Source organism: Nannobrachium achirus, assembly GCF_963921795.1.
Source record: "Nannobrachium achirus genome assembly, chromosome: 19".
Lineage (NCBI taxonomy): Eukaryota > Metazoa > Chordata > Actinopteri > Myctophiformes > Myctophidae > Nannobrachium > Nannobrachium achirus.
The window spans coordinates 33152377-33168520 of NC_137826.1; the positions used below are offsets into that span (position 1 = coordinate 33152377).

The 16144-nt window shown below is 42.4% G+C and overlaps 1 protein-coding gene across 1 annotated transcript in view; it reads right to left on the minus strand.

Annotated features, from left to right (window-relative positions):
• Positions 1–16144, minus strand: part of LOC308304781 (roundabout homolog 2-like) — a gene marked incomplete at its 3' end in the record, with an annotated part of 136384 nt that overhangs the window by 50843 nt on the left and 69397 nt on the right. Inside the window, exons 4-8 of the mRNA XM_080749411.1 lie at positions 15670–15790; positions 14637–14775; positions 11242–11378; positions 9722–9733; positions 8204–8328 (exon numbers count right to left, since the gene is read on the minus strand). Of these exons, the coding sequence (XP_080605537.1) occupies positions 8204–8328; positions 9722–9733; positions 11242–11378; positions 14637–14775; positions 15670–15790 (534 nt within the window). The remainder of the gene's footprint in view (positions 1–8203; positions 8329–9721; positions 9734–11241; positions 11379–14636; positions 14776–15669; positions 15791–16144) is intronic.

Below are 16144 nucleotides of genomic sequence, written 5' to 3' on the forward strand. Positions count from 1 at the left end.
GATGAATCGAGGTACTGTAGCATGAATTCAGAAAATAAATACAATTATTTGGTGTGACAGTTCCCGCCATCCATCAGCTGCACTCTTTTAAGTCCAAACACCCACTGGGTTTACAGTTAATGAAGAAAATCTACTTTGACTAAAGTAAATTAACTAGCCTACTTTCCCAGCATCTCTGAAAATCCCTACGAGCAAAGCATCATGTTCCCTGACTTGTTCGGCTTCTCTTCCCTACAATTTATTTCGGTGGCATATACGTAAACACACACCAATGAGTTACCATTTAGCTACACAAACATGGATACCGCCTAATCTGATTGATTACTCGCAAATATCTTGGGCCAGATAATATAGATACAGTGCAGTCGCCAACAAACTGGGCACATGTTTATTCATGGGCTGACATTTGAACCAAGTGAGGTTTTGCAAAAACAAAAATCAATGCTGTCAAACATACCAGGGAGATATTTTATTATGCATGTGCGAGTGTGTGCACAAATGAAGGGTTGCAAATATTTGAAAGCGCTGTGCTTCAGATACTATCTTGAGGTCTATCAAGTGACTGTTACAGAATGCAGATTAGAATAGTTTAATACAAAACATTATACTTCAAATTCTGCTTCCTGATTCTAAAGAATAATCACACAGTACTATGTTTAGTTTATGTTCTATAGTTCCAGGCTTTAATAAATGACACCGCAAGCGATTCTCAATCCTCGATTTGAAAAAATGGTAGAGGAGATAAATGATCACTCTGAACGTTCTGCTAGATCAAAACACTTTATGTGAATTAGAGATGCTCCGATTGTGATTTTTGGGGCCGATACCGATCACTGATCAACTGGAATCAGTATCTGCCGATATTCCCGATCACAGCATCAAATACATAAATTCTTTAATTTATTGTGTTACTGTAGCAGCATTTATATATTTAATGATTCTTCTTACAAAACATTGACATTGTATATTAAGTATAAACATTAGGGGGTGGAACTTTGGGGGATAGCGTGTACCTCCACATGCGTTACGCCCCCCCGGTGATACTCCTCAATGTCAGGTGAAAAGAAGATGGTGGCATGACGGCTCGGGTACCGGAGGAGACCTGTTGTTGTCTTTACCCTCCCAATGACTACTATGGGGATCAGCAGGGACGGATCTAGCATAGAGCACTAGGGTTTGGGGAATTGGCCTTAATACTAAATTGGGAATACAGAGGGGAGAAAATGTTTTTCTTTTATTACCTTTTATGGGCAGGGTATTTTTTTTTTCCCCTGTACTAGAGTTTGTTCTATTTGATAGCCTCAGATCACATGCTATGTTGTGCAAACAATTACTGTGATGGAAATGGGATTTGGGGTATCATCACTACGCATACCTGCCTTATATGCAACACTGTGTTTCAATAAAAAAGATTTGAAAAGAAGTATAAACATTAGGAGATTGCAGGCTGATGTCCTTCAGTATCCAATTCAACTTGTAGGAGTTGAAGCTGAGGTTACATTCAGTCCCACAGATAAATATTGTGAAAATAGCTGCTCTAGCTTGTAGATCGGCAAAGCCGATACCGATCAAAGCTGATAGAGGCATTATCGGCCGGTCGCGATCACTCACTGATCAATTGGCACATCTCTAATGGGAATGTGTCCATATTAATATTAAATGTTAATAATTAAAGTAATTAAATAGAAGTGATTGTTCTATGTGTTCTGAATATGCCTATATATACAGTAATATTATTGTTGTGGGGAGCTGGGGTATATCCTTGAGGATAATTGGAAATATGCCAGTGGTCCAGAGCTCAACAAAAGGTTGAGAACCACTGACCTAGACCACAGAGTGCTTCAAGCAGACAAACGGACGGGCTGAAAATGCCATTAGTCTGCTCCCATTATGTCTAATGACTCTAATGCAGCAAATGAATGTTGTTTCTGCTGAAGTGAATTGGTTGGTCAGAGTCGTGCAGATTTATGATTGATGAGCGCTTCATTATCAGTCTGTGGCACAGAACCGTGTTCTGCCGCCCCTTTGGCTCAATCCGTTTAGTCAGCTCACTGGCCATCTTTCATAACTCAATTAAATCAATGAAGGCAGGGTTAGTTTAGTTCCCGCTGTAGTTATGTCTGTACGACAAATAGGGGAGGGAGGCAGTGAGGCACACACACATACACACACACACACACACACATCCAACGCTTCTTACCTAACAGTAGTTTAGCTTGCTTCTTCTTAAATATAACCTTTAGTATTATATAGTGTTATATTGTCAGTATAGTGTTGTAAAATATTGTATTGACTTGTAATGATTTCCGATGATGATGTATGGTCATCCCCCTGGGATCTTGGTAGCAGAAACTCACAAGCACACTCCATTTCCTTGGTAAAAGTGAGTCCCACCAATCAATAGACATTGCCAGCTGCTACACCTTAGAAGTTTGGTCAGTGTAGTTACGACATTCCCACAGACTTCCCTCGTAAACAGAGAATATTCATATTGAAATTATTCAATTTAACGCCTGCAAGAGGGCATCCAGGGGCGTCACACCAAATTCTGGGCCCTGGGTACAAGGATTCACTGCGGGCCCCCCCATAACTATTGAAAAATAGCAGATATACAAGCTCACAGCCCGGCACCGAGTGCCGCGCTGCGAGCTTGTAGATCTGCTATTTTTGAAAAATCGTGAAAATGTGTGCAAGAAACTTATGTTTCTAAGTCAGTGGTGCTCAAACGTTTTCATGTGAAGGACCCCCAAGATGATATGTATTTGGCCACAGCTAGACCCCCATCTCAAAATATTTAGTTCCAGGGACCCCTCCCCGGAAGCAAAATTTGAGTTTAATACAAATGTTCGCTTAAAAAATACATATTCAAAGATTTGCAAACATTTTTACGACTTTTCAAAAATAGCAGATCTACAAGCTCGCAGCAAGCTCGCAGCGCGGCACTCGGTGCCGCGCTGTGAGCTTGTATATCTGCTATTTTTCAATAGCTAAACTATAGGGCCCCTCCACCTTGGGCCCTGGTAACTCAGTCCAACTTTCCTACCGAGGGCATCCCTCTGTAGTCCCATCATTGAACCCCATTCATCAGTGTTTGTGAAGCAAACTCCATGCATGAACCATGTCTCGGTGAGATCAAAGCTCACCCTCTCTTCCAACGGGTCTGCACCAACATCCACCCCAGCAGTTGTGCTGGCCAATTACAATGCAATCGTCCCCCTGGCTTATGGTATCTAAACTATTACCTAGACAATTTCACTGTGCCAGTCCCTCCGGCTTATGGGATATAGAGCATCAACTGACACACAGAGACAGCCTGTCTCTCTGGGTTATGGGTTATAGACAGTGTACTTGTCTTGTAGCTGCAGCTACCAAGAGAGTCAATTTCACTGAGTTGTTTCAACAAATCTTAAAAGTGTCCTAACTGTTAAATCGCTAAAGTTTTAGAACCCCCACTCCGTTAATTTCAGCTTCTAAAGCCTTCTCTTTATATGTTTTCTATGAGCCGTGAGGGGGGGAGAATTTCGCGGCAAAATGACGTCATCTGCATCATGTGTATACGTTGGCCAATCATATCGCCGATCATAAACACATGGTACACTACCGGCCAATCACAGGCGCATCTTGCTGACTTCTCAGGAAGTAGCTTGCCTCAACATAACAACAACATACTTGGGTGAAGGAGTCAGTTTCTCCGGAATGCCTGAACGCACAGGAACCAGGGACCCATCTAAAGATAGATCTCGGCGAGGTGGAGGCAGACGCGGTGAAAAAACGTCCGAAAGACGCGGACGCGACCGCGGTTTGCTCTTACCACTAGTTGAGCAACTTACACAGTATAGCTTTAATATTGTAGGGTAGTGTGTGCAATTTTAATGAACACGGTCAGGAGGGCCAGAGCAAATTAATCGATTCTGGTTGCAGTGATTTTCATGGACACATTTTTTATAATAATAATAGAAACTTGAAATAATCTTCAGTTTGTAAATATATTAATGACTTGAATCTCCTGAGCATCGCTATTCTGGGGGGAACAGTTGCCAAAAAACTGCATATTTACAAGCTCATAAATTGGCTATTTTTTGTCGAAAGAGTGAAAAAAAGAGCGGAGCAAGTTCAGAGGCATGTTCAGATTCAGAAGTGCATTTGAATGGAGTTGGGACAACAGACGTTCAGGAGGCAGAGAACCCTTTATTCCACCCTACACACTAACCTACAGGCACTACTACTTATACCCAGCCCAAACCACACAGAAGCCTCTATGTTTCACACCAAAGACTCCTGGGTCAGCGACCCTCCCGGAACCGCTACATCCCCTCCCCTCCTCCTTCAATCATTATGTTTTAAATAGTAAGACCCCTCAGTGCAACATGGCCATCTGGCCAGTGATTTACCGTACAGCAGTTACCCATATATGGAGACCCCTGGCAGGGGCGTAGCACCAAATTCTGGGCCCCTAGGACAGAAATCTGTATGGGCCCCACCACGCAAGCGGAGAACCGGCCAACCGGGAACACTTTGAACTGTTTTTTTTTTCTTTTTTACTACAATGGTGTGTATGTATCATATTTTCATTGTGTTTTGATCAGTCAGCAAAGCATGATTGCCATCATGCATTGTGGACTGATCAGAACTCAATGAAAATAATATGTAGGCCTACCAATTTCCAAAGACCTCTTCCAACATCTTTTTGTTTCTTTTGTATTATTCCCTTTTGTTATTAATGATATTCTATGCAAAGTACTGTGTTTTATCTGACTTTCAATGTGATGAGACAGATACATGAAGTGATCACGTTGTCATGACACTAAATTTTCCTATATGCAAACTTCTAATAAACTAATCAATCAATCAAACAAAGTCCAGGAATTCTAGCTTGATCTAACCATGATCACTACACATAATCATACATTACATGCACACTCAGATACAGCTACTGTATTGTTAATACAGTATAATCCACAACAGTCCCATGAAATAAAAAGTGCAGAACATCATCATCACCAGCAAGTGAATGAGACACCAGAACTCTGACTTGAGCCCAGCCTCCCAAGCCAATATAAAACAGTATAACAATAAAACACTACCATTTTTAGTAGCAGCTTAAATATGTGCAGGTGTTGTGCAGAATATACAATCACTAATCAATAGCAGCAGTGCTCAAGCAAATGCTGCTATGAAGCACATACGGTAGGCTATACATAGGAAGTAGAATAGGAGAAACAAAGAAGCAGTATAGGACTATTAAGAATGGGTGAAGTATGAACATGATTAGCCTACATGCAAAAATGAGTCTGCATGCAATCAGAACTTTGTCTAGTTAGCTAAAGTATGGAAAACACGGGTTGGCTATAATGATCTGAGAATATATCTACTGTATAACAGGCTAGATCATATAGGCTACATAACAGGACATTCTTGTGTGTACTGTGTGTATGCATATACATGCACATACATTGTTTTAACAGCAAAGTCAGTCAGTGTGTTTAATCTACAGCAAGATCCTGTGAACATTTTGGGAGTTCACAAAACAATAATACTGTGACTGACTGAAACAATAATATTGTGATGCCTAGATTGTTATTTTTATATGACATAATCATGTGACTACTAGATAGATGATGGGATATTATACAATTATTGTTATTACTAGGGACATCCAGCAGTTTGTCTTGTCTCTCCAGCAGAGTTTCTAGTGTCTCCATCTCTCTCTGGAAGAGGTAGCACAGAGGCGCTCAAACACAAACACTCTGACATTAATCCTCACACTACTTGACACTATTACCATACTTTAGATAACTAGTCATTGTTGCAACAAACCAAACAATTTTTCACTTTGATTTGGGAACCTACATTACAGATTCATAACGTGATCAACTGATCATGTCACTAGTTTGGGAGTGCTTCCTTCCAGAACTTAGCAAACAGGTGTTTCGTTCGAATCACTTGTGTTTATGCTTAAAACGTTATCCATGCTTATTGCTTAATGTTGTTGGATAAAGAAGGAAGAAGGAAGAGGGGAGAATATTTTCTGTTGCATGCTTACCCACAGACATCAGCTGTTTCCTTGAGTGTAACAGACAGTCATGGCTCTCCTCTCACTCTCAGTTTACGGTAATCAAACATGCCGCTCTACATTACGTTTTGTCATTTTTTTTCTCTCTCTCTCGCTCTCCCTGTCTCTGTTCAATGCCTGTTGTGTGCTCAAGAAGCCGGGGGAGGGTGGGGAGAACAGAAGTGAGAGTTGATCTTACGGTTGCAGTCTTTTTTTTTTCTTTTTTTTCTTTTCTCCCTGTCTGTTCAATGCGTGTTGTGTGCTGAAGCTGATCTACACTCAGGACCGGGGAGGGTGGGGCGAACAGAACGTGAGAGTTGATCTTATGTGCAGGGCCAATGAAAAGACTTTTCCATTTACTTCAGATGATCATAACTGTCTAGAGCACACCTAAGTTTCACAACCATAACATGATGCAGGCGGACGCACAAACCGCAAAACTACTGTAGGTCTCAAAACAACGTGATAGCAGGAGAAACCATTTTAGCTTTGTAAGGGGTGAGTATACAATATAGAGATCCTCAATTATTTAAATTGTATGCAACAGTCGCTCATTGGTTTTATTCCAGCGGTAATTTTACGTTTTTAGACACAAATGATAATTTTTATTATTATTATTATTGGGGGAAAAAACGTTTTAATCCAGACTTTTCGAGGGCCCTGGCACCTTGGGCCCCCCTACCTCAGTCTAACTTTCCTAGGCCCTTCAGCGCCACTGACCCCTGGTACCCATATATGGAGATCCATGTACTGTATATGGAGATATACTGTGAGAGCCCAAACATGCTTACTCAGTTATTCGTTATGTGAAAGTCCTATGATGTCTATGACATCTGACATGACGTATGCGATGACGTATGCTTCCCTGACTACCGCAAAGCATTCTGGGATTTTTTTTTTTTGGCTTTGCATAACTTTATTTGTCGGAGAATCCCAGTGCGCACAAGAACAGCTTCTCATAGCGGCGAAATGAAAGACGCTGTTACGTGATATGTTACGTGATATGTTTGAAAACGAAAACGACGACGATGATGAAGAAGTGTTTCATGGATTTCATGAGGACTGGATTACTTTTCACGGACACACTTTGAGACGGCTAGTTTCAGAGACCAACACGTTAGCCGAACAGCTAGTCAACCCCAAACTCCAGAACAACAGATTTGCAGCTATCTGGAGGTAATAACACTTATAAAATGATTATGATAATATGGTTCATTCATTCACATAGACAGGCGCACACACACACACGCACGCACATATAATAATAATGACAAATGTCGCTCGCCAGATTTACCGTTATATGGAGCTAACAACTAGAATTGAAATATGTCAATAGAAAGTTTTGGTGCTTGTTGTTTCTTGTCAAAGTGGTGGCCTATGGTGTAAGGCCTATGGTGTAAGGTCTCAAATATTTGCTAATTATGTTTCTATGAGCTACATAGGCTGAGAAATGTACTTTTTATTAGACGTTTTATAAGATTTATTACAATTTTTGAGTTTGCAGATTTCTTTTAAAAAAATGATAAAGGTCTGGACCATGACAAATAATTTCCCATGAAAGCCAAAGGTGTAAGCTATCAAACAGTTTTGAAATTTTGTTTCTAGCTACTACAGAGGCTGAGAAATAAATGTTTTAGTAGTCGTTGACACCTCTGTGAAGTTTTCCATAAAATCTCAGGTTTTAGGGGTATTTTTCCAATCGGCCATAGGTTTTTAAGGCTTTTTTCCAGGCGGACTTAGGTCTAAATGGGTTAAGAGTGGTTCCCCTGACATCACAGTGATGTCAGAGCGACAAACGCATAGAACCACAGTGTCAGACAGAGATACAGGCAGAGATACACATACGGACATGCTGTGACCGTTCACATACTAACTTACGGTCGCAATAAACATCCTTAACCGTCCTCAGTGGGTGTGCAGAGGGTTAATGTGATTAACACACCCGAGTGGCCAGCATTCTAACACCTGATTTTGAGTTGATTGTCAAATACGGACAGCAGCACTGTTTGTCCAGTAGCTTATTGGAATATTGGTCCTGACCAATCAATAACAGGCACACAGGTCCTATGTATCTATCCATACACAGAGCGTGCACAAGCACACACGCGCACGCACGCACACACACACACACACACACACAGGTGTTCTTACCTGGCTGCCCTCTCTCTGCCAGAAGACAGTAGGCTGGGGTTTGCCCTTGGTCTCACAAGGAAAGGAGGCTGTACGGCCCTGGGCAACGATCTGGTCCCGTGGTCGCACCACAAACTGGGGGGCCTCTGAGGTCAAAGGTCAAATGATCATGATTAATAGGCTATATGCACACCAGCCATAATTGGAGAGAGTTTGGGTCTCTTCTCACTTCCTTCAAAGGTGTTACCAATGATACTAATGAAGCATTTGTGGTTCTCAAACCTTTTATTTCAAGGACCACCCCCCCATAACTCTGAGAGTGTACAAATAGAACCAAATGGACCCTTACGGGCCATTTCGTTCCATTTGTACAATCTCAGAGTTACACACCTTATAAGGGGTCATTTAGAACCCCCAAGGAACCATGAGCATCCCTGGACCACATTTTCAGACCAACTGGTGTAGCCGAGTGGTTCCAGTGAGCCAACATGCACAATATCAGCACACTGACTCTGTTTGACCAGAATGGAACAGAGCCTTCATTTAGTATCATTGGTAACACCTGTGAAGGAAGTGAGAAGAGACCCAACTTCTCTCCAAAATGACTACTGTGCATACCGGTACCACCTATTATTATGATTAGCTGCACACAGGTATCACACAACGAAAACAGCTTATATAACACGCTCAATAGAGCTTGTAGATCGACTATTCTCAGCACGTGACACCGACGCACAACTAAACATGAATCAGGCATCACACAATACAACAACAGCCCATTGTGGCATTTCACAAGGAACTAATAAACTCTAGAGCTACAAACTAAAGGCTTCATGCATCGGGTCAAGGTCTATTCATTTACCGTGACATATATTCATTCACAAGACATTCATTCAGCCCAATGAATTAAATCAACTAATTAGCAGGGCTCTGCAACACTCAGGAGTTTTGCATATCGACCACGTCTGGATCAAAATGTCTGGATCATGTTGAGTGAACAGAAACGCTTCAACCACTGTTGCAACGCAAAGCTATACCAAGGTGGGAAGGAAGGGAGGATGTTGATGCACAATGCCAATATTAGTGGGATGAACATGTGTGTGTGTGTAATGTTCATTCATCACACTTAATTTGTGTACACGTGAGAGTGCCTGCGCGCGTGTGCGTGTGTGTGTGTGTGTGTGTGTGTGTGTGTGTGTGTGTGTGTGTGTGTGTGTGTGTGTGTAAGGGGTCATCGCTATGCCATGCTGGCTTGTGGTGGTTATTTTTGTCAAAGTTCCATTTTTGTCCATGTACAGACATGTTGATGACCCCTGTTGTTGTTTTTTTTTTTTTTTTTTTTTATTTGATTTTCAAATGAAGCATTTAAGGCAATGAAGTGGTACAATAATAAGAGTAGCAGCTTCTTTTGTACAAACATCAAATATACAACAGTGGTACAAGGATTGACATTTTCGATGACCCCTGTTGTGCGTGTGATATCAGTAACAGTCTGTGTCTGTGAGCAAGGCATGCACCATGGTATCAGCTCTTACTTACCAACAGGGCGAGCTGATGACAGAACAATGGTTTGGGTGAGATAGACAACACAGGAGGAGTAGAGGGACAGAAGAAGAGAAGACATGGAAATCAGAAATGAATGAGGCGGTGTTGCGTTGCCGTCCATGAGGTTAGTGGGACAGGAGAGAGGGACGCAGTCACTGAAGCAGGTGATAGCATGGCATGGGGCTTAAAGGACCACTTTACCCTTTTTTTTTCTTCATATAATTGGTCATCACTAATATTATTAAGATGTCTATCTTCTGTATAGCCTATTTACTCTGTGTCTCAGAGTAGGGGTGTGGACATGCTAACCCTCCAGGAAGAGATAGGCTGTACAGGTAGTTACAATTAGCTTATAATCCCCATCGATGATGTCATTGGCAGGCAGGTTTCTGAACCATCCACAGCTTGCCAATGACACACAGAGTGAGTAGACAGAAATTCTACTCAGGGCCAATAACATTAATATAAGGTTGAAAATGGGTGAAGTGATTCTTTAAGGATTGCATTACCTTGGCAACAGCAAGGGAAGAGGAAGCAGTGATCCATGAACTGTGATGCTTCACGACAATCACAATTAACACATTCACACCTTTGACCCTGTTTGGATATCAAGGTGTCACAGACAATTGACCTTTGCAAACATGAAGCAACTCTTTGACCCGTGCAAATCCAGAGTGGGGAAATATTTGGGCTAAGACATAAATTGCCACAAATGACATATTTGTCACACAAACCATTAGAAATATATACTTATTGTTATTAGGCACTAGCACAAAGACGCATGAATCAACTATAAATGAGTGTACCACAGAGCGCTTAAAGGGTTATGACTGTGGCATTACTATGTCATGGAGTGTTAATTTGAGAGGACAGGTTTAAGAATCCCCCCTCACCCCATAGGCCATAAACTTGCATGTGACCTGATTAGGTTATGGCTATTCTATAAGACTGGAACCAAACAGAAGGGGTAATGCTGTTATGATCCCCTTGTAAGCAGAGCTGAACCCAACTCCAAGCCGTCAGCAAGGGAACAATACCGCTCACAAGAAAGGAAATAGAGGAAAGATTGGTCCAGGCTTCTAGGACCTGCTTTGGTAGTTACTGTAAATGGTAAATGGTGCATTAATATAGCGCTTTATTCCAAAGCGCTTTACATACTGTAGATTGGGCATCACATTCACCCATTCACATAAACACACATTCCTAGGGAACCAACCAGCACATAGGGAGCAGTTAGCGGTTCAGTGTTTTGCTCAACACTAACTCTGGGGGAGCCCGGGCCAGGGAATCGAACTGGGGAACCTTGCGGTTCTCTATCCGGCTGCTCTACCGGCCACTCTACCCCTGAGCCACTGCCGCCCGTAGTTAACTCTTTTACTGCCTATGACGAAAAAATTTAAATTAGCAGATTAAAAATAGCAGATCTACAAGCTCGCTGTGAGCTTGTAGATCTGCTATTTTTCAATAGCTATATAAAATAATTAAGGCCCCTCCAGCTTGAAGCCCCTGCTGACCTCTGATAGTCAGATAGGCTGACGCCTCTGCTTTTCCCACGCGGTTCTCAGCCAGGCAGGTGAACGTGCCCTGGTCGCCGGCCGACGCCTTCTTTATCCTGAGCAGGAAATCGTCTTTCTCGTACTTGATGTCGTACCTGGCAGCGGAGACAGACAATGCAGTCAAATCAACGTCACTGTGACTGTCAGGTAATTTTCAGTCAAAAGCCACCTTCGAACTGGCAATAGAAAACAGAATGTGATTATAATGTGTTTATAAACACACACGAGACAAACACATCTCAAATCATGACAGGATGTTGAGGGATGACCTTAGAAGTTCTCAAAAAAGGGTTCTGGACATACAGTACAGTCATAATTTTTCAATATGACAGGCTTTCTGAAGCAATTAAGGCTCCCTGCTGCACAGACTTTCTTACAGTTGTAGAAAAAAGAAAGAAAGAAAAAGAAAGAAAGAAAGAGGGGCCAATTATTTTGAGACGAAGGCATGGCAAAAAAAGAAAGAAATGAAAGGTGCTTTCAGCTGGAACCCTGACTGTTCCACCGTTTCAATATTTATAAAGATGAACCACCCACTGCGGTGACGGCCGTTTGGTGTGTGCGTTTGTGTATGTACAGTCTGTGTGTGTGTGTGCGGGCCTGTGTATACAGTATGTGTGTGTATGTATGTGTGTGTGTGTGTGTGTGTGTGTGTGTGTGTTGTGATGAAACAAAGAGTGGGTGAAGCAGCAAAACAGTGGCAGACAGACAGACAGACAGACAGGCAGGCAGGCAGAGGGGGAGGGGGAGGGGGAATGGCTAAACCTGGTAAACTGAATCTGATGAACGAGGAAATTACTAATTCATAGAAATACACAACGGGTCAGTGTACCTCCACCAGTGCAGTTCTTGATTTATGCTGATTTATGTCTTAAGACGCTGTTGGCGGCAAAAATAGAAGATCTACCAGCTCTCAACGCTGTGAGCTTGCCAGATCAGCTATGTGCACCGCTCAACACCGTCATATGATGAAGTATAAACTGGGCTTAATAAGTCCAGTTCAGCAGCTGCGGCTGAACGAACCACCATCAGTTGACCGAAGGGGTTCAGCAGGGGGCTGAAATAGACAGGAGTACGGGAGCGTTTACTTTACAGGCCCTCCTCGCACACTCAGGAAGTTCCTTTGGCGTGAGACGGAGCGTTCGCGTGATCCTGTCTGTTTCAGCCAACACCGATTTAGAATGTAAAGAGACAAACTGGGGAGAGAAAGATGGTGCACGTGAGAAGGGGGGTTGGAGACAAAGGTCACAGTTGAAATAGGCACGCAATAAGAGCGCTGGGAGAATATCAATGGGGCTGTGGGGTTCGTCTGGACCCTGGCGAAGGCGCCAGTCACGGTACATCCCTGCCCCAGATACAGGCCTCCCAGGAGGAGGGGAGAAAAGAATACAAGTGGAAGGGAAGGAGGAGAAAGCGACGTGAGGCAGGTCTGAAAAGTGGGCCATGTTCCTGGAGTCAAGGGGTTACTGAGTGAGAGGGCAACGTGTTGGCAGACAGACTGACAGACGTGGACAGAACGACAGGCGGATATTACATTATATCTCACTCAACTACCATGTGAGCGAGGAGGCGCCCCGTGGCCATACCATATCTGACACACACAAACATGCACGTGCACTCATAAGCGGGAACAGCATGCAAAACAATGTAAATCTTCGTTGTCAGGTGGAAACCTTGTATGTCCAAAACCGTTTGTTTTGTATGTATCATTTAAAAAATGACTTAAATTGTACAAATTTGAAACTTGCCCGACAGTGACGAAATATAGGTTCTTCATTGGTTCTTTGCGGTTGAGGTGCTGCTACAGTACGTAGAGTACGTATATAGCACCACTGCCTTTAGAGGATTTATACAGGTTCTCTAGTGGTTCCTCAGCTTAGTTTAGACACCTCTAATGGTTCTATATGGGCCATTTTACAAGGTGATAGTGTGTATATCTTCATTGTACAGATTGTTGATGTTTTGACACAGAGGCAGCTCCACAGATCTCGTTCAACACAGACCTTTTTTGGCTCTAAAAAAGGATCAAATTAGTTCTCCTGCTGTAGGTCTGAAAAGTCACTTACAGGCGGCTGCTACTCGAAACTGGTAAAAGACAAAGCCTATCCTTACCTCCCATGTATCCAATGTAAATAAGCCGTAAGGCTTTCTTGGATCTCCTTTTAGTTGACCTTGTACCAGTGAACTGCACTGTCATGAAATTATACCTTTTCCTATGCAAACTTCTAATAAAGTCTTCAATCAATCAATCAATGGCCGCTTTTGAAATTCATTGAATAGGTTCTTGGGCTACTTATGTTTTTTTTTTAAATTACTATTCCATGCATAAATGCCTAAATTGTAAACTTGAAATATACCACAGTTTAGGAATTCAGGAGGTGCCACAGTAAATACCACCAAAAGAGGTGTCCCTATGATTATGAGCCAAAGAAACACTTTAGTGCTGTTTTTAGAGTGTTACTTAGTGGTCTCATCACCCAAACCATCTCAGAAGGTGGTCAGAGACGCATTGCGGTGATGACCACACATTGATATCTTGCCAGCAGCCACAAGAGGCAATAAAACACTCGCATGATTAGTTTCTGTGCTATCTCCCCTCTATTTTTATCGTGGTATATTTGCGGTCGCCACCTTGCTCCCCTGTAACATTAATTGAAATACGGCTCAGCTGGTAAGCAGCGTTTGTCACGATGATCAAAGTCCTTCAGTGGCAGCGTGTCAGGAGCCTGTCGTTGGCAGACTGGGACTCATTAGTCCTGCCTTACTGTCCGTCATGTCACTGTCACTTTGGGGGGGAGATGTGAATGTCTCTGCTTTTGATGCTTTTGACCAACACCCAGACATAATTAAATATGTGCATGCATATACTGTATATATATATTTTGGGAAATGTAGATATGTTTGATATTCATCTTTGATAATATCATAATTTAACAACTCAATAAAAAGAATTATGTTAACTACGTTAACCCTGGTGTCCAGGTTTTCAGTCTTCAATTTGTTTATTTTCAAAATTGTTAAACAGCAGTAAAGTAACGCCCTGCTTCATCATACAAGACTGTCGCACAAAACTAGTGAAAATAGCTGATCTACAAGCACACACCGCCTCGCGGCGCGAGGCGTTGTGTGCTTGTAGATCGGCTATTTACACTATAGTCCAAATCGTATTTAAAATGATAAATACAAAACGAACGGTTTTGGACATACAAGGTTTCCACCCGACAATGACAATATTTTAAGTGGTTACCTCCCTTGTACTTTTTGTTTTTCTTTTTTTAAGCCAGACATGCACATTAACACGTACACTTGCAGCCCTCTGCCCCTCCCCCGCCCCTCCACCCAGGAACAGTCCTCACCTGCCACGGGGGACGTCCACGTCGTCCTTCTTCCAGCGCAGTGAGGGCGGCGGGTCGCCATGGACCTGACACCTGAACTCCACACTCTCATCCACCAGGACCACCTGGTTCACTGGCCGCTGCACAAACTCTGGTTTCTCTGCGTGTAGGCAACACACACAAACACGCATGCACGCACGTGCACACACAATTCACCAATGATATAAAAAAGCCTTTAACCCATTCAGAACGGGTACACATTATTGTGTATCATTATTTTGTGCTTTAACTATTGAAAAATAGCAGATATACAAGCTCACAGCGCGGCACCGAGTGCTGCGCTGCAAGCTTGTAGATCTGCTATTTTTGAAAAATCAAATATAATTTTGACCTGATTCTATAAGTGTCTTTTGAATCCTTCTAAGGTTTTTGGAAAAGCCTTCTATGTCAGCAATCTGGCTATAGCCATCGTCAAAGAAAAGGTCCTTTTCACTTCACTTGAGCTCAGTTAGTCTGTTCTTGAGAGACTACTATGTCAGTGGTTCTCAAACCTTTTCATGTAAAGGACCCCCAAAATTATATTTATTTGGCCACCTCAAAATATTTCGTTTCCAGGGACCACCCAGAAGCAAAATTTGAGTTACAAACGTTCGCTTTGAAAATACATTTTCACGACTTTTTCAAAAATAGCAGATCTACTCGGTGCCGCGCTGTGAGCTTGTATATCTGCTATTTTTCACTGGTTAAAGCAGTCAATAAGTCTAGGCCTAAGCAGTTATATAAATAAGCAATACTGTATTTATGAACAAATCAAGGACTGCTTCACAGTGAGAGCAGTCAAAAAGAGAAATTCTAAATAATTCTACAGTATAATAAAAAAAAATCACAAAAACAGTGAGAGAAAATGAAAGCTGCAGGACACAATAAAATGATATTAAAATTTAAAATGAGTAAATAAGTAAAATGCTGAGCTAAGTAGGTGGAGCAAGCGCCGGTGTTGTGTCCGTGCACATTTTGCAGTCGGCTGAGCCAGACATGCATTATTACTCCTTACCAAACACGGAGAGCTGAGCCGTCTCGCTCTCTCTGTCGCCGACCATATTGGTGGCCACGCACACATACAGCCCCGAATCGCTCCTCCTGGTGTTGGAGATGGTCAGCTTTCCTCCGCGGACCTGTGTTTTTGCCAGCAAAGTGAGCAAACATGAATGGATGAACAACAATTACTACGACAGCGAGATGTTGGAGAATCGTGGAGTAGTCTAATGCTTAACCACTTGAACTGTAGCATGCCTACAGTACATTTGCCCAAAAAACAGATCTAAAAGCTCAAAACACATCGCAATGTGTTGTGGGCTTGCAGCTCTGCTATTTTCGGCAAACAGATTTGGTGTAGAGGGGGGAGAAAAGAGCAGACCAAGTACAGAGCCGGCCTGAGCCGTCCGGTTTACTCCGGAGAGGTTTTAAGTGATTTACTTGCTCGCTAAATATCAGGTCTGCATGCTCACAATGTGATTTTAGGATGAAGT